Source organism: Corvus kubaryi, unplaced genomic scaffold (assembly GCF_017639235.1).
Source record: "Corvus kubaryi isolate FWS band 111438036 unplaced genomic scaffold, C.kubaryi_AGA036_p1.0 37394, whole genome shotgun sequence".
NCBI classification, from domain to species: Eukaryota; Metazoa; Chordata; class Aves; order Passeriformes; family Corvidae; genus Corvus; species Corvus kubaryi.
The window spans coordinates 12218433-12236344 of record NW_024581133.1 but is presented as its reverse complement, the minus strand read 5'-3'; the positions used below and the strand labels follow the sequence as shown (position 1 = coordinate 12236344).

The window sequence follows — 17912 nt, the reverse complement described above, 5'->3', positions numbered from 1 at the left end:
CGCAGCGCGGGCAGGGCCGCCATGGCTGCGGCGGGCTGGGGGCTCCGCGCGCCGGCGGCGGGGCCGCGGACGGGGCGGGGCTATGCACACCAGGGGCGGTGCTATGCAAATCACATGGGAGGGGCTATGCACACCAGGGGCGGGGCTATGCAAATATCACGAGCGGGGTTTGCATGTCAGTGGGCGTGGCTTACAGCGCGCGGTGCCGGCGTGGCCCGACTGCGCCCCCTGGCGGTCTCCTGCCGCTGTGCTTCGCCTGCCGCGCCGTGAGGATTGCGGTAGAAAAATCAAAACAATTCGGCTAATTTTCGGTCAAAAACTAAAACCGGTGCTTGGATGATGCCGTCATATCCCCCCTCTGCTCGGCCGGAGCTACCCGTCAATGCTTCTTTTTGTTTTCTCTCAGGTTAAAGCGAACTGGGAGCGTACACCTGGCATTACTCGGCGCTATTAATTAACCCCTCGGGGGCTGCTCGCGGCTCCGGCATCCCCCAGCTTTCCCGGGACGGCGGCGTCTGCCGGCGCTCCACACCTGCCGGCTTTGGGATAATGTTTAATTATACCGTAATGTAAATATGTAAATCAGGTGGGGCACGCGCCCTCTGGCGGCCGGAGCGAAGAATGCCCGGGGCCGGCGGGGGGGCCTGTGCCGACACCTGAGGCCGCCACAGAGCGCGTGTGGCGCCCGGCTAGCTCAGTCGGTAGAGCATGGGACTCTTAATCCCAGGGTCGTGGGTTCGAGCCCCACGTTGGGCGTGACTGACTTTTTCTTTTTTCTTCGGTTTTTATTAATTTTTTTCCCCTCTTCTGGCTCCTCACGGCTCAAGCAGCCAACATTTCGCAGCCAACCCGCCCCCGCACCCCCGAGCGGAGCGGAGCGGGGCGGGGAGCCCGCGGACTCCATGTCCCGGCATGCTCGAGCCGCGGCTGCGCGGCGGGGCCGGGCCGGGGAGCGCCGGGGCCGGGCCGGGCAGCGCCGGGGCCCCGCGGGGAGCGGCCGGAGGAGGGACCGGCCCTTATAAATGGCGCCCAAGCAGGACCCCAAACCCAAGTTCCAGGAGGGTGAGTGCGGGCAGGGCCCGGGGCTGCGGGGAGGGAGGGCCCGGGGGTGCCGGGGCCGCGCCCGGCGCGGGGGTCTCGCCCCGGTGCTCGTGGTTCGGGGCCGTTTGGCTTTCATCGCTCCCTGCTCAGCTCTGACGAGGTGGGAAAGCTGAATTCCCGCAGTCTTTGTCCCTTCCTGTCCCTTCTCTTTCCTCCCAATAACACGCGGGCCCTTCCCACCCCGTTATTCCAAACATCTTTCATTTTCCTGCGCGGACACTCATTGGCATTAAAACTGCTGAAATCCCTCAAGTCTGTCGGGATTTTTATTTTAATGCGTTTGAAAGATGGTTATTATTTATTGTTCCCTGGAAGGGAGCCCAGTGCAGGAGGATTCATGAAGGCAGCATTGGATTCCAGCTGTGCCGGAATCCGCATCTGCAACAAAGCACCGGGGCTTAGGTGAATGAAGGTGAATTGGGCTTTTTGGGAGGCTTATTCTGCCTATATTTTGCTTTTTAGGTAACGGTTGTAGTTGAGAGTAATATAATAAGATTAATAAAAATAGCAATATGGTTTAAGATGGATGCCCCGTCCCTGGACTGTCCAGGGCCTGGTTGGACAGGGCTCGGAGCAACCTGGGGTAGTGGAAGGTGTCCCTGCCCGTGGCAGGGTGGAATGGGATGAGCTTTGGGATAAGGAACAGTGTGTGGATCCAGGGGACAGGCCTTGTGTGAGGGAGCATGAGCCTGCCAGGTTATCATGGAGACAAAGAACCCTTTCTGCAAATCATCCTTGTGTTTTTTTAAAAATAAATATTCCTCAGTGACTGTGGGCATCTCTCCTAGAAAACATTGCACAGCTTTGAAGCAGAGATGTGTCTTCCACCAGCACTAGTGAGCACTGTGACAATGAGAGTGATAATGTCACCTCTGATTGTCAGCCCTGCCTGTAGGGATGTTTTTAAATAAAAGTACCGACTGTCTGATGTATCAGAATGGGCACTTCTGGGAGAGCCCTTCTAAGCCTTTTTTTTTCTTGATACACAGAAGCATTTTACAGTTCTGCAGCTCATCTCCCCAAAAACACGAGGCACTGCAGCTTCCAGAAGGAAATGCGTGGACTCAGATGTCCTGTGATAAGTACACTGCAATTCCCACAGTGTAACCACACGATGAGACTTGGCTGTTGAGGAGATAAAACCAGGCTGAAGGACAATCTTATCCTGCTTAAACGCCCCAAAGTGAGGAGATTCTGCTGCTGCTGCACAGCCCCAGCCCACAGGTCAGGTGGGAAGCAGCAGGGGGGCCTCTCTTCCTGACTTCCCTGAACTGGGAGTGCCAGGGGCTGCTCTTCCTGCGGGAAAGGGACACGGATGGCAGTGGCTTTCACGTGTCAGAAGCTTAAGGTGCAGAGGTAGGATCTTAGGAGAGTGCCCTGGACCAATAACCCCTCAGAGGGGCAGCTTTACCTGCTTGTGCGTGAGCCCAGCCTGGTTTGGGGGCTGCAGCTGGAACTGAGGCTGGGCAGGAGTTCTCAGCCAGGTTTGCTCTGGGATCTGGGAATGTCTGTCAGCTCAGGGAGGGGCAGGAATGTGGGGGTTGGTGCCAGGTGCTGCCAAAGTCACCAGCACTGCTGTTTGTGTGCAGCTGCTCTTGCATGGACATCGTCAGGGAGCTCTGCTCCAGGGTCGAAATAATCACAGCTCTGATCCCCTTTGGTGGGAGAGTGAATTTGCTTCTCCAGTCAGTACCTTTCTTTGAGCAGCTTCCCAGGCTGCCCCTGGACTTGCTCTGTGTGGTTCCTGATGACACAACTTATGGAAATGGCCCTCTGGAGCTCTGAGCTGTTTGTCTGCGCTTCCCTTGCAGGTGAGCGAGTGCTTTGTTTCCATGGACCTCTCCTTTATGAAGCCAAGGTAGGTGTGTGTGGCTGCAGGTGGCTCTCGCTGCTCCCCAGGAAAACAAGGGAGTGTTTTAGTTTGCCTGCTGTGCCTCTAGATGGGATCAAGGACTGGAACTAAAATTAACAAAAACCTGTCTGAAATCCATTTTAAACCCTGGAGCTCTATTCCAGAACAATTTCAGGAAGCCCAGTGGCACTGTGCAGCTATGCTGGTAAGCTCCCAGAGGCTGTTGGAATATCCCAGAACACTGGGGAGCCTTTGTGCCTGCAGGATTTGGTGCCTGAGCTGCTCTGTCACCTGCACCTGGAGCTTCCTCAGGGGGAGGCGGCTGAATACAGCCTGTGGTCTTCAACACCACCAGTGCCCAGGAGAAGCTGCATTGCAGTGACAAAGGAAGTGGCATTCCCAGTTCTGCTTCCCAGTTCTGGCTTTTAGACCACAAGAACCTGCACTGTGCATTTGTGCCCCTGCTGCCTCAGTGTTACTGCAGGCACAGCTCTGGGTTTAAGTGCTCCCACTCCCTCTGAAAGAGAAAGAAAGAGCTCTTATAGCTGTGTGGGTCAGAAGGCTTGCAGAAATTCCTGGGGTACCTCAGGCAGGGATTTAAATCCTTTAGGATTTAGTGTCAGTAAATGTTAACACAGGGAGGCAGGAGAAACACTTGACTTCTCTCTTCAGGAGAAAGAGTTGTTGTAATGCTTAAATAACACCCCGAGCACTGAGAGGGTTTGGGCTGCTCTAAACCATTCCCACTTTGGTGTTCCGGCTCTGCTCTCTGCCATCTCTGGAACAGGAGGATGAGGTTGTTGGGAATGTGTGCTCGGGGTTGTCGTGCCAGTGCCTGCAGAGGGGAGGGTGATTGAGGCTTCTGGTTCTGAGGAAATAACCTTGTGTCACTCAAACAGCCCAGAGCTGGACAGCAGTTGTGCTTGCCCATGCTGTGTCCCTCCTTTTTCCAGAGTGGAATGAGTGTTGCAGGATCAGGCTGTGCCAGCTGGGTGCTGGAAGGGATTTCCCAGCTCACAAGTAGCTTTTGTTTGGCTGTTTGTGTTGAGTGGGTCCTTCTGAGTTCGTGCACTGGCAGAATGAACTTGAAGTTTAATTTTACAAGGTTTTATTTGTTTATTTTAAAGGATTTAATTTTAAAAGCTGCTTTGTCAGTAGTAATGACTAATAACCTTGGCTTTCTCCCTATTCCTTTGATCTGTTTTTCTCAAGTGGTTCTCAGTCCAGCAGTTTTTGTTCCTGACCACATCCTTGGTGTCCCACACCAAGGTGGTCAGAGCAGCTCTTTGTGTTGGAGCAGTGTGAGGGCTCGTGGCAAGCAGGAGCTGATTGTGCATCTCTGCAATGCAGAGTTAAAGGAGATTCACTTCAGGCCCTTCTAATCTCCAGCACGGAAAATATTTTGCCACAGAACTATATTTGAGTCATCTTTTGTTTCATACTCAGCCCCTTTATTCTCCAAAACAAGTAGAGACAGGCACAGGCTGTGTGTGGCTGTGTTTAATTCAGGCTGTCAGAGCAAGCCACTGGTGCAGCAGAGGATCCTGCAGGAGCAGGAGAACCTTAGTCCTGGGTGCAAGTCCATGTGAGCCTGGATTTAAGTTCCCTATGTGGCATTTTGCAGGTGTTTCCTGAAACAGGTTCCTCTCTGGCAATAGTTCTTAGTTGAAGAGGGTACAGCACAGTGTGGTGTTGAGAAAATGTAGAGCCAAAGGTTCGCCCTCTCAAACAATTAGAGGTGGCTCTGCATGCCAAGAAAATACCAATTATAACTCCTGTGAGTAGTTTTTACTTCAAAGGAAGAAAAACTCCTTTTAAAGAGACTCAAATCTGGAGCCCCGGAGGGGCACCCTGCAGGTTTTACAGCAGCCTCATTCTGTCACTGCTCCGGGGGGCAGTGGCAGCTCAATCTCAGCACCTCCAGAACAGGACTTGAACTCCCTGGAGGAAGTGTTGAGTTGGTGGATTTAATTGGTACAGCCAAGAAGTTCAGGGGCAGGGGAAACTCTGCAAGCTAAAGCAGCAAAGCTCCCTGAGACCTCCTTGTTTTCTCTGGGACTGACTGACCTTTCTTCTCTGTTCCAGTGTGTAAAGGTTGCCATAAAGGACAAGCAAGTGAAATACTTTATCCATTACAGTGGTTGGAATAAAAAGTAAGTACTGCATGAAATGAAAGCAGGATTTCTCTTTCCTTTGCAGGGAGATGCTTTGTTTGAGTGTGAGCTGGGTGCAGCAGCACTGCCACATCTCTGCTGTTGGCAGATTGTCTGGGATTGACCAGAATGATTTTATACCTAAGCTGATGATTTATGTAACACAAAGAGAACGTTGCCAAACTGGCCATTTCCTGCAGAGCTGTCAGGAGGGAATGCTCTGGAATGTTCTGGGTGTTCAGGGTGGGTAACACTGGAACTCCTCCCTGGCAGAAATGTCTGCCATGAAAACTTCCTTGTTATGCCTCGGTAGGAAAGGCAGCTCCTACTGAGGTGGGGCAAAACCACTCGAATACCCTTCCCTCGCCTTTTACCCCAGGTTTGGCAGGGGATTTTGGGGCACAGCTTGCTGAGGGCTGTATTCAGGCTGGCTGGATTAGCAGCAGGTGTAGCCTGTGTTTCAGTTCCAGCCTCTCATATTAAAGTAAACTTGCAGATACTTTTCCCTCCTGCAAAACTGGCAGGATTCCAGGTGAGAGATGGCTGAGGATTTCAGGCACCTCTGTGAGATAAATGCTGAGCCCATTAAAGGTGAGAACTTCATGAGGTTGTTATATTGATGTACTTTTTCCCCATTTTTTGAGTTGTTTTCTACCACTCAGTTTGAATTCAGGAGAAGTGGAGGTTTTTTCCTAAGCGATTAAAAACCTCGGCTCTTCAGACCCAGAAGTCTCAGAGCACAGTTTCCTGTTTGGTTTGGTTTCATTTCAATGCTGAGAACTCTTAGTCACAGCAGCCTTGATCTCTGTGCTGTGACTAAAAGCTGAGCCTCATGTTTTAGATGTGACTTTTAATTGTATCCGCTCCCCCTCCTGCCAGAGGGACAGGGGATGTTTCAGTATAAACACAACACTTACAGGAGCGTAATCAGTTTGTGTGGCGGCTTCTCTTAATGAGGCAGCATAAATTTGGCCCTTCCTTCCCTTACTTATGCCATGAAGGGGGCCAGAAGTGGTGTCCTGATCCCGCTTTTCTTGCTTGTGCTGTTTGAGTTTTATTTTTTGCCTTCAAGCTTCCAATTAAGTACATTAAAAGTGGCGTTGCTGCAAGAGCCAGGGCAGCACAGCCTTCATTTGGCCTTCTGCAGCTGTAATGGCCTGACTTGGAATTGTTTTGCCAATATCAACATTCAGGATACCAAAAAGCTTCGTCACCGTGGGACGTAAATGTGTCACCATGGGGTATAAATGTGTCACCTGTGTCACACCTCTTCTGGAAGGTCTCTTGCAGCTGGACAGGCAGGAGTGGGATAAGTGGCTTAAACAGCTGAGCAAAGCACTGCCCAAACCCCACAATCTTTGGGTACAGCTGGAGATGCTTCTCTGCAGTTTTTAGATGCTGCCCTTGTCTTTTGTCTACCCTCTGAAGTCCTGGTGCTCCTGTAGCAATATTGGTTTGGTTTGGCCACGTGATGCTCCAAGACTGGCAGCTACTGAAAAATGGCACAGAACTCTTTATAGAGCTTTACCTGATGCACTTCAGAATACCTTGGCCACTTTTAATGTGTTTTATTCGAGATAAGTTGTCAGATTGCTCAGCTGAGCCACTCTTTGTTGAAGTGGAATTCCTGCTGGTAATGGCAATTTCCCCAACACCTGTTCTCTTAAATCGTTCACTTCAGATTCTTCAAATATTCATGCCATCTTGGTTTCCTTCACAGACAGAAATCAGAGCTCTTCTCCTTACAGTAAGATCCTATTGCTGAATTTGTTAACCTATAAAATGTTGAAATAGATAAAGGAAACTTTCTCAGTAATATATTATGGATACAGATATCCCATAATTATGTAAGCATAGACTATTTTTTTTCCTGTGATGCTTCCTTTGAATTTAAGACAGTGTTCTCCCTCCTACATTGCCCATCCTTCAAGTTTGGGAAACTGGAACTGACAGAGGGTTACACTTCCCTAGAGAAATCATTCCAGCTCCAGTCAGTGGGGAATGTTTGGTAACTTTGACCTTGACTTGTGTCAGTCCGTGATTTGACACAAAGCAGAGTTTAGTCCTGAATTCTGTGAAGCTTTTAATTGACTGTTGTGTGTAGAAGGCAATCATGGGATGGTTTTAAGTGATGATTGATCTCTGGGTTTTTTCCAGCTGGGATGAATGGGTTCCAGAAAGCAGAGTGCTCAAATACGTGGACACCAACCTGCAGAAACAAAAAGAACTCCAGAAGGCCAACCAGTGAGTAGTGTGGAAGAAGTGCTTGTCAGGGAATACTTGTTCAACAGAACTTCAATCAGGTTATCTAGTTATCAGGGGAAAATAATGAGTTTCAAACCAAAATCAAAGAAGCTTCTTTTTCCACCAAAATCTTATTTCTGAATATGCTCTGTTTAAAGGGAACAATATGCAGAGGGGAAGATGAGAGGAGCTGCTCCGGGCAAGAAGACTTCTGGTCTGCAGCAGAAGAATGTTGAAGTGTAAGATTCTTTTTATTTAAAAATGAAAAACCCAAACAAGGCAAGTCACCCCTAAACCCTGCCCAAAATACCTCCCAAACTTTTGCTTGTCGGTTTTACTATTAATGGCTCTGCAGGTCAACTCCATTTCTCGTGGCACAGCCTGTGCAAAAGCTGTTTAATGGTATCAAAAAGGCCTTTGTTAAAGTATTTTATTTAAAATGCCTTTTAGATGGTACAGAGTTAATGTTGAGTTGAGATGCTGAGTAGACACACTCTGCATTTTTCTCACTTTATTCCATTTAAGTTGGTGACTTGACACTCAGAAAGCGGTGATTGCTCATTATTCTTGTATATCTCAGTAAAATCAGTTTCTCTATAGAATTTCCCAGTTCTTCCAAGCACTTTGGAATAAAATCCTTACAATGCCTTGCCTTCTCATGGTAGAGTTGTCAAAACTGCATTTAAAGAGTCTTTCTTTGGCTGGTTTTGACAAAACTAAACCAATAAATACACCATTAAAAAGGAGTTTGCATCTGAAGAGACCAGAAGCAAGCTCAGGCATCTACTAGAAAAACTTAATTTGAGCTGTGACTGTCAGATTCCCTTCACTCCATCCTTTTGGTGTTTCAGGGCAGATGGCAGATTTTATGGTAGATTTTCAGACAGTCAGTCCAGCTCTGCTCATTTATCATCTTCTGTTTGGGCAGGGTTTCACTTAATGATGAACATGGCCTTACTAATGGGATGTTTTGAATTCCTAACTTCATTTGTGATTCTGGCCTTCACAAGGAAGCTGCTGAAATGCCATCCCTTCTTCAGAAGTGGATTTGGCAGCAGCCTCAGGTTTCATGTCTCATTCAGGGGCAGGTTTGTTATGAAATGTGAATCATTGCTTTGAGGAGTGCAGCTCAGGTGGGGACAGGGAACTGGGTTTTGCTCTGGATCCTGGAGCAGTTTCACTTTGGGATTAGCCAAAGCCTGGCCAAGGCTGTAGCTGGCTCCTGGTCTGGGGAAAAGGGATCCCAGTGGATATGCTGGACCCTGGTGCTGGCTGGATGCTCCCCTGTGCTCCGGTGCTCCAGGTCAGGTGAGTTCTGCCAGCCCAGGACCAACCTCCCACAGGGACCAGTCGCTGCCTGTCCTCATGTGGGGTCAGACAAAACCCAGCCCAAAGCTGTGCAGGCAGCTGATAACGAGTGTCATTAAAATCTAATTAAAACAGGGCTAAATGATGACCATTCCTAATCTGGCTGCTTAAGGGGTTGTTGCACCTGAGTCTCCTGTGTGAGTGGTGGGAGGGGAGCTGATTGTGGGTGTGACTCAGTGGTGAATGTGTGTGGTTTGCACCGAAGAGAGGAGGGCAGGAGGGACTGCAGGGGAGGTGCCACTGCTGCCACTTTGAGTCACCAGGGATGGGAGCAGGGGGGTTCTCCTCTCTGCCTGGGTGAACTCTGAGTGGTCACCTGGGCCTAAAGTTAGAGCTGGCTTCATCCTCTCACCCCACCCCGGGCTGTGTCCAAGGGAGGCCCAATGGCAAAGATGTCTCTGGGTTGAGCCCCTGTGTGAGGATAAACTTAAACCACCTTACCAGGCCTGACCTCACTCCTGGCTGAAGCCAGTTTTGGGGTGGGAGGGCCTTGGCTTTCTGCTGCCATCACTGCCCTGAGCTTTTATGGTGTCTCCAGCAGGGCAGGTGTAAGGTAAGTATGTGAAACTTCTGTTTCATGTTATTGGAAAAACTGATTCCTTGAGTTGGGAAAAGGCAGAGGGAAAGCAGCAGCCTGGCTTGGGGGACGTGAGTTAGAGCAGGTCCTGTGTGCTTCTTGCACTGATCTTGCTCTTCATCTCTGGGAGTGCCACATCCAGCACATCCCTCTGGACTATAGCTGCACTGTTCCCAACAGTTTCTTCCCTTCTTGGAGGCTGAGGGAGAGGAAATGGTCTGACTTGCCCTGGGTTGTGTTCCTCTTATATCTGCTCACAGCTAAAGGTGAGAGGGCTTCTGGAAAATCCCAAAATACACTTCCAAAATCAAACTTCTGGATTGTTCCCTTGTACATTTGAGCTCATTGCTGATAAATAAAGTACTGGTGGTGGGGAGGGGGAGAAACTGTTCACACCACCTCTGTGGGCCTCAGAATTTACCTTTTGTGGCACTCCTGGAGGATCTGAGGGAAAGGTAATTTATATTCTAAAATTTATTATTCAGATAACCAAGCAATAATGTCACTAATGTAAGCACAGCTTATGCTCCAGGAATGTTCAGTAGTGATATGCTGCCAGAAATGCAAATGTTTGGCTCCTGGGCTCGTGTGAAGGCTGCCCAGGAGCTCTGACCCTGTCTCCAACCTGCCGCGCTGTCCCCAGGTTTTTCCGGCGGGATGGAGCCCACACTGTTTGCTGCCTGGAGACCCCGGCCATCTCCACACGGTGAGTGAGGCATGGGCTGTCACAGCAGGGCTGCCACCCCAGCATCCCACCCTCCCTCTTTCCTGGTTTCTGGACAGACCCTGGGAGCCCTCGGCGGTCCTGGGGTAGTTTGGCAGCAGGGCCCTGTTTGGGGTTAGTTAAAGCCCCTTTCCAGTTCCTCTGCCCTGCACCTTTTAGGCTGGGCTGGGTACAGTGGGAGGACACTCCCTGTGTCCAAACGACTCGAGACTTTTGGCACTGGATCCTTCTAGAAGGTTCCAGGGCTCTGCCTGCTTCCTGCAGCCTGGAGTTCATGGAAACCAGTAACAAAGAGTTTTCTGGAGCCTTGGGAGCAATGCTGGTGTTGGAAGGGAGAGCTCAGCACCTGCTCCTTGTATTGTATTTTGAGTCTGTTCAGAGCAACTGTTTTGCAAACTGCAGCAACTGGCTCCAAACACTTTGAAGCAATCTGTGATCAAATAGAAATATGCATGAAATGCAGGTTGGGTTTAAAATAATTACTCATCTTCTGATAACTGGAAGCTGTAGCAGAAAAAATGTGTAGTTAAAGCAGGTTTTATGGCTGCCTATGCAACACCTTCTGACTCTGTTAAATGTAGCTCTGCTGAATTCTGACTTCCACGAGTTTATTCTATGTTTCATGGGCCTAAAAATCAGGAAACAGTCAGAGTTAATGGGTGCTTGAAAAATAGGAGGAGTAACTAAGTGTTCTGGAGGGAAGATACGGCACTGAATAACTAATTAGGGAATAACATCTGGTTTTAAATTCTTAATGGAGTTTAAAAAAAACTCTGATTCTGTTCTAATTGTTAACATTATTTTTATCTTGTGAATTAATCCTGGGAAGGACTCCTTCTTCCCTCCTGTTGACTTTGGGTTTGGAAGAAAAGCCTTTCTCTTCAATGCACCAGTCCACTATTAGTGACTTAACTTGGGATTGCTCCCTCTGAGGGATGAGATTTATCCTGCCCACAGTTTCAGCCTCATTTCAGCTTTTCTGACTTTAAACAAACCCTTTACTCTTCCTATCTCCAGCCCTTCCTCAGAACTCTGCCTATTTCCTGGCCCTGATAAATGCAGTTCAGAGCCTGAAAACAAGAGTCACTTGAGAGAGTGCTGAATATCCGAGGAATCAGTGTTGGACTGGTAGAGGTTTATCCACCCAATGCCCAGCTTTTGAGCAGTTGATGCAGGCTGCTGTTGGCAGGGAGCAAATTGAGAATGAGTAGTGGTACTCCAGGTAAAACTTCCTGAAAATGGGTAGTAAATAGACAAAGTACTCCTGAATCTTCCCTCCGCTGCAGTGGTAAAACTGGAGGGTTTTTTCAGTCTTTTACTGGAAGTTAATTCAGCTGAGTGAGATTTTTCTGGGAATTCCCAGCACTCCTGTTTCCTTGTGCCATATTCTGTCTGAGATAAAACAGCTACAAATCTCTTGTAGTTCTCCAAGAGCACTTGGAAAGGACAAAACATCCCAAAAATGGTGAATTCTAACCTGTTCCATGAAGAATCTTGTGGTACCACAGCTCTGAAGCCAAGTCATAGCTTGTATTTCTTCTGTGTGTCCTTAGCTAAGCACTGCCCAGGCCCCTGCAGATCTGCTCCCTGTGCTGAATGCTTGAAACATTTTCTGGCTTTCTGCTGTGGCTTCCTTAAGTGCCACTCTCTTGATATGTGCAATAATTTGTGTTCTTCTTGCAGGAAAACAAAAAAGAACAAGCAGAAAAGTAAGTGTGTCTTATTTTGCATCTGTGTGGGTCTCTCTAGTGAAGGATTCGTAGCTGAAATAAGACCTTCGTTCTGCCCCAATAATTCACTGCCACCTTGTGCTGTCCCTCCTGGACTCCTGGGGCTCTCTGCTCAGGAGGGGGAAGGGTCACACTTTTGTTGTTGGCACAAAAATCTACTTGTTTCAGTCTGTCAGGATTTTGAGCTCTTGCAATTGAAAAGCAAAGTTGATCTGATGAAATAATTTCCTAAGTCAAACTTAGGTTTTTTTTTTTGAGATAGCGATGTGACACAGCTGCAAAGCTGAGCTGCTGGGTCCAAAAATTCTCCCCCAAAAATATGACAGACTGGTTTGGTTCTAGTGCAGAGACCTCCCTCAGATAAGTGTCAGTGCAGCAATTTAAACTGGCACAAATGGGGGACTCCCAGAACACAAGTAATATTTGAAACAACAAAAAACCCAACAGGTGCAAAGGTGATCTGAAAAAAATCTGAGCTTTACTCTGAAGTTCTTCTCCTGAATCTTCTCTGCTGTTTTTTCCTGCTGCTGTCTGTGCTGTGCACAGCTCCAGGCATTGGAGAGGGGAGCAGCACCAGTGAGACTCCCCAGCCTCCCAGGAAGAAGAGGGCTCGGGTGGATCCAACAGTTGAAAGTGTGAGTGTTTTCCATTCCCTCCCAGGGATTTTGGGTGCAAAACAGAAGGGTGCTCTGCTCCCAATTAGTATCTGCGAGTAATTAGTCTGGCTTGGCTTTTCTCAGGAAGAAACGTTTATGAACAGAGTTGAAGTGAAGGTGAAGATCCCGGAAGAGCTGAAGCCGTGGCTGGTGGATGACTGGGACTTGATCACCAGGCAGAAACAGGTACCTGTGGAAATGCTGCCCAGCTCTGGGGGACAGCTGTGTGTGTTTCTGTGGAGCTGTCACTCTGGGCCTGGCTTTACTGGAACCATCTCATTTACCAGTTCATCAGCAGGTTGCTGTTGAGCAGCACAAGTGTTAAGTGGACACATGGATATAGTCAGAGAATCCTGGAATGGTTTGGGTGGGAAGGGACCTTAAATCTCATCCAGTTCCAGGCCCTGCCATGGGCAGGGACCCCTTCCACTATCTCAGGTTGCCCAGCTTGGTTGGGGATTTTAATGCCCAGCTAAAACTGTTGGTGGAGTTCCTTTCATAACCTGTACCAGCTTAACCTGCTGATTTCATCCTAGCAGTGTCCTGGTGAGAAAGGGTTTCAGTTCAGCTTCCAGGTATAAATGTCTGCAAAAATGAGACAAACTTGTATTTGTTCTGTTTTGCTTTTGTAGCTCTTTTACCTCCCTGCCAAGAAGAATGTGGACTCCATTTTAGAGGATTATGCAAACTACAAAAAATCCCGAGGAAATACCGATAACAAGTGAGTAGTGGTCACTGCCAGCCTTAAACACTTCCTTGGCTGCTGTTGTTGGACTTGGATTCCATGGAAAATGGAATAAGGTTGTGAAACCCAGCCCAGCCCCAGATCCAGTGCCCTGTTCTAAGCCCAAGGAGATGGAGGTGTTCAGAAACCCTGAGAGAGTAATTCCAGACTGCAGTTCTGCTTTCTGGATATGATTTCTGCTTCCCCACTTGCCCTAAGCCTTTTCCTGAAGGAAGCTGATAGAAACTTCCCAGAAAAGCTGTGTGGGGAGAGCTCAGTGCCCCTGGGCTCCCTCACAAGCCCAGGGCTGGGTGCCAGGGAGGTGCACGAGAACTTGTACATACTCAGATGGGCAAAGCTAATTATTGTTTGTAATTACCCCAGCAATCAGCCCTGAGCAAAACAAGGTATGTTTACTCTGCAGGAAACTTTCCTGTTTGAAAGGGAGAACAGAAGGGGGAAGTAATTTTCTTCCATTCAAGAGGAAGCAGATTATTGACTTGTCAGGGTGTTTTAACCTCCTTGATGTAATTGTCCTGATGCCAGTTATAAATTTGTTGGCAGGGTGGGGTGAGGGTTGTGCTCCTCAGTGTCACTGCCAGTTCTTGTACAGGCAGGGTGAGGTTGGAGGCCTGCAGGAATCTGGCAGGAGAGGCCTGGGAGGAAGGGAGCAGGTGCCTGAAATGTTGGGGGGCTGTCCCTCTGTTCAGTGCAATTAATTCAGTATTGTCCTTTGAACCTGGTGTGAGCTGGAATGAGCTTTGGGTGACAAGAGAAAAGCTGCTGAATGTCCCCAGTGCTGCCTGTGGCTTCGGAAGGGCTGCTCCCAGAGTGTACTTCTTGGACAGGATGACTGAAAACTGCTGCTCTTGGTTTGCCTAAATCCCAGCTCAGGTCAGAACTGCCCATTTTCCAGAGAGGTCTGGAATTGCACTCCTCCCTGTGGCTGTAGATTTTAAGGTCTCCAGACAAATTTCCTTGCAAGATCTGAATGCCTGTGAAAGACCCTCCCGATTTTGGTGGTCTCCCCAAGCCAAGCCTGGAGCAGTCCTTGGTTTGGTGCTTGGAGCAGGCCTTGCAGAGCTCTCTGTCCCCAGGGAATATGCTGTCAACGAGGTGGTGGCTGGCATTAAGGAGTATTTCAATGTCATGCTGGGCACTCAGCTGCTGTACAAGTTCGAGAGGCCCCAGTACGCCGAGATCCTGGCGGATCACCCGGATGCTCCGATGTCCCAGGTCTACGGTGCCCCACACCTCCTGAGGCTCTTTGGTGAGTGCCAGCTGGGGGGCTGAGGAAGAGCGGTGGGAAGTGTTCAAGTGCTTCTTTCCCTCTCTCCAGTCTGTGACAGGCAGCTCTGAAGTGTGGGTTCATTCTCTCCTTATCCATGTATCCAAAAGGCTCAGAGCCATTGGGAGGCTTGGGATGGAAATGGGTTTTTAAGTCTGGTTGGTTTAGGTGAGCTTGTATATATTGGAATAGATTCCTGGGCTGCTTTTCTGTGCTACTGTAAAGTTGTGGAGTTCAACAACAACTCGAAGCAGTGTTTGTGACAAGTGTCCTTCCTTTGGAGCAGTGCGGATCGGAGCCATGCTGGCCTACACGCCCCTGGATGAGAAGAGTCTGGCTTTGCTCTTAAACTACTTGCATGACTTCTTAAAGTGAGTACTTGGGAGGTCTTCCAGCAAGGAGAAAGGTCAGGGAGCTCAGGCTGCTGTGAGGCTACTCCTTTTCAGTGAATTGTTGTAGAACTGGGGCCTGTGTGTGGGATCTTCCCCACGGCTGCCATGAAGCCTCTCAGACTCCACTTCTCTGGTTCTGTTAATCTGCACTTCTACCCCGTCCCGTCTGCTCCTTGTTGCAAAAGAAATGCTTCGACATTTATTTATAGCTGCTAAAAAAAGCAGATGATAATTCCAGCAAGCTATTAAATTACACAATAGTTACTCAACAACAATTGAGCAAATGTTTAAAAACTGATGAACTTTAGGAATGTTATTTCTGGGACAGACTGTCACTGGGGCTTTAGTGTGCTATGGTACCCTGTAGCCATGGGATGTTAAGGAGGAAAACATCCTGATAATAATAAAACGCTTTAATGTGAAATGAGGTGAGCTTTAAGGCCCCTTCCAACCCAAACCATTCCAGGATTCTATGATTAGGAGCTATTGGAAGCTGAAAGAAAACCCTCACTAAATTGAGGATGTCCTTGCAGCAGAGCTTGACAGGAATCAGCCTGGTAGTCAGGGAAAACCTGCTCTGGGGGATAGCCATGGTCTTCTGGGGCAGTCTGAGGTAAATGCAGGTGCTGAAGAATTCTGGCTGTGAGGTAGAAATGTGAACCCAGTGACCAGAAATCCTGAACCCATTCCATGAGAATTAATGGCACATAACTCTTACCTTTGTGCAGACAGAGCTTCCTGGTGTCCTGTTCCCTGCCCCTGCTCCTTTGAGTAGAGCAGTAGCAAACCGATTCTTGGTACAGCAGCTGCCTGAACCTCAAATATCAATGGCTTCATCCTGTTAATCCCGAGCTGCCTGAGCTCACCTGGAACCAGAGGTGCTTGGCAGCTTGTTTGGAATGGCTTTTTGGCTGAGCTGTCAGATCTGTAAGTGCTTGGCAGAGCTGACGTGAGCAGCTACGTGTGGGACTGGTGCTTCTCAAACCCTGTTGTGTGTCTGGGCAAACACCGCCTGATTCACAAATCCACTGAACAACAGAGAATTTGGGCAAGAAGTAATGTAACATTTTTGTTATTTTTGTAGGTACTTAGCAAAGAATTCCTCTGCGTTGTTCAGTGCCAGTGACTATGAGGTGGCTCCTCCGGAGTACCACCGGAAAGCGGTGTAATCCCACTTTTCCATGGAACAAGGGTTGGATCCTGCACCACTGTCCACTTCTGCATCCCGTCCTTTACCTCCCCATCACACAGCTCCTGTAAACATAAAGTGAATAAAGTTGTGTGTGTGAAATGGAACTGCCACGTAAGTTCGGAAGATTTCTTGTTCTCCAATGGAATTTCTTGTCCTGAAGTGGAAGCTCGGAGCTCCTGGGAGCTCTGTGGTGTTTCTGGCTTGATGTTTGCATCGCTGGGATGTAGAGGAATGTGTTCTGGTGTGTCATTGTCTGAACTCAGTGCTCGTAGGGCTGCTCTCCCCAGAGGCTTGGCCTCACTTACCCGCTTTATTCCATAGTAATGACAGACCCACGAGGGCTGTGTCACCTGTGTTGGTGCTATTGACTGTCTCACTCACCCCAGTGACTTTTTGGTGTTGGAAGTTCGATGTTTGGTTCATAAATGTCTGCTTTTCTTGGGGTAGTTGAAGGACTGTGACTTTTTTTATATTCTAACAATAGGAAAATGCATTCTCATCTCGTAGTGTTTGCAAGTGTTGGTCTTTCGCAGAGCTGTTTTACAGATCTGCAAATAAACTTTTTTAATTTCAAATGTGGTTTCTGATGTTTGTGTTTGCATCAGTCACTGCTGTATGAGTGTCCTGGCCAGGCTGATCCAAGGGAATGAGGGGTTTGGATCTCAAAGCCATTGCAGGACTTGGCTGGGCTCTGAGTAGCTGCTCTTTCCAGGCAAAGTACCAGGTTTTAATCACAGATGTTACTGCAGGAAGCCACAGTGTCCAGGGATCTGGGACCTGTCCTGCCCCAGGGCTGGTCTGGTGCAGCTGGGGTGGGACTGAGCCTTTCCTGCGGGGGCTGAGGGGCAGGAGGGTCCCACACGTGTCCCCAAAATGGGCTGTGCTCTCCCAGCACCTGCTGGGGGTGAGGATGGGCTGGGCTGCTCGGGGCTGAGGGAAGGTGTGAGCACATTCCCTGGACAGGAATCCAGCAGGGTCGTGTCCCACCCTGCCCTGGTGCCCTCCTGTCCTGTGTCCTAGCACAACGCCTAGTGGTGCTAGGGCTGGGATGGTCTGGTTAGATAAGGAGCTGTTTGAAAGAGCAGCAGGATCTGCTGTTACATGGAAAAAGAACAATATTGAGCAATAGGGTGAGGGGAAGTTGCCATGGAAACTGAGGCAGGGCTGGGAGCAGCTGTGGCACTTCCAAGGCAGGTTCCTACTTGGAATTCTGTTCAGGGCAGGCAGGGAGTAGGGAAGGGGCACTGTGGGTTCCCTGCCCAGCTCTGGGCTGGGCTGGAGCCGTGTGGGAAGAAGGTGGGTGCTCCTCTGGTTCCTGGTGCTGTTCCAATCACTGTCTGCTCACCTCAGCATTGTTAATTAGCTGCTGCTCGTTATTTATCCTGGCCATTACCCGGAGCCAGGATCATGTTCCAATCTGAACAATGGATTTATCCTTTGCCAGCTGCCCCAAGAGTGGAAATGGCCTTTTGCTGTCAGTGCTCGTGTTCACAGAACAGTGTTTATACCAAGGCCCGTTCGGATTTTCTGGTGATTCTGTTTCATGTGGGAAGGTCCCTGGGGTCCTGCTGAAAAACCTAGGTTCCCAGGGAGAGGACACCTGGTACCGTGTTGCCCCTCTGAGCTGGGAGCCTCTGCTCCTTCCAGCTCCTCCTGGGAAGGGTGAACTCTTCCGGGCTGGCCGGAGGAATCATCGGCTTCCAGGCAGTGATTTCACAGAACTGTTTAAGTTGGAAAAGATCTCTCAGATCATGGATTCCATGCCAAGCCCGGAGTAAGTGCCCTGCTGGAGGTCAGGCTGGGTCTCACAAGGTGAAGGGTTACAACATGTGCCTTGTACCCACACAAATAAAAGCTCCTGCTCCCAGTGCTCTGGGATGTGCATGTTCTTTTCCAAGGCACAGCAGCCTC

At 49.2% G+C, this 17912-nt stretch overlaps 1 protein-coding gene and 1 non-coding gene across 2 annotated transcripts; both read left to right on the top strand.

Moving 5' to 3' along the window:
• The first annotated feature begins 683 nt into the window (after positions 1–683).
• TRNAK-CUU lies at positions 684–756 on the top strand. The gene has a single exon. It is a non-coding gene; the product is annotated as a tRNA-Lys (tRNA).
• Positions 757–932: 176 nt separating this feature from the next.
• Positions 933–16576, top strand: MORF4L1 (mortality factor 4 like 1). The gene is made up of 13 exons (XM_042039369.1): positions 933–1062; positions 2913–2959; positions 5039–5106; positions 7264–7350; positions 7509–7589; positions 9939–10001; positions 11703–11728; positions 12296–12384; positions 12490–12591; positions 13038–13126; positions 14227–14399; positions 14704–14788; positions 15894–16576. Exons 1-13 carry the CDS (start codon positions 1023–1025, stop codon positions 15976–15978), a joined length of 1035 nt encoding a protein of 344 aa, XP_041895303.1. The 5' UTR covers positions 933–1022; the 3' UTR covers positions 15979–16576.
• Positions 16577–17912: the final 1336 nt, after the last annotated feature.

What these genes read in the sequence shown, in the direction of transcription:
- MORF4L1 (XM_042039369.1), top strand. Translation starts at nt 1,023, where the DNA reads ATGGCGCCCAAGCAGGACCCCAAACCCAAGTTCCAGGAGG. An exon ending in TACAGTGGTTGGAATAAAAA is followed by an intron (nt 5,107 to 7,263) that starts GTAAGTACTGCA and finishes GGTTTTTTCCAG; the next exon opens with CTGGGATGAATGGGTTCCAG. An exon ending in ACCCCGGCCATCTCCACACG is followed by an intron (nt 10,002 to 11,702) that starts GTGAGTGAGGCA and finishes TTCTTCTTGCAG; the next exon opens with GAAAACAAAAAAGAACAAGC.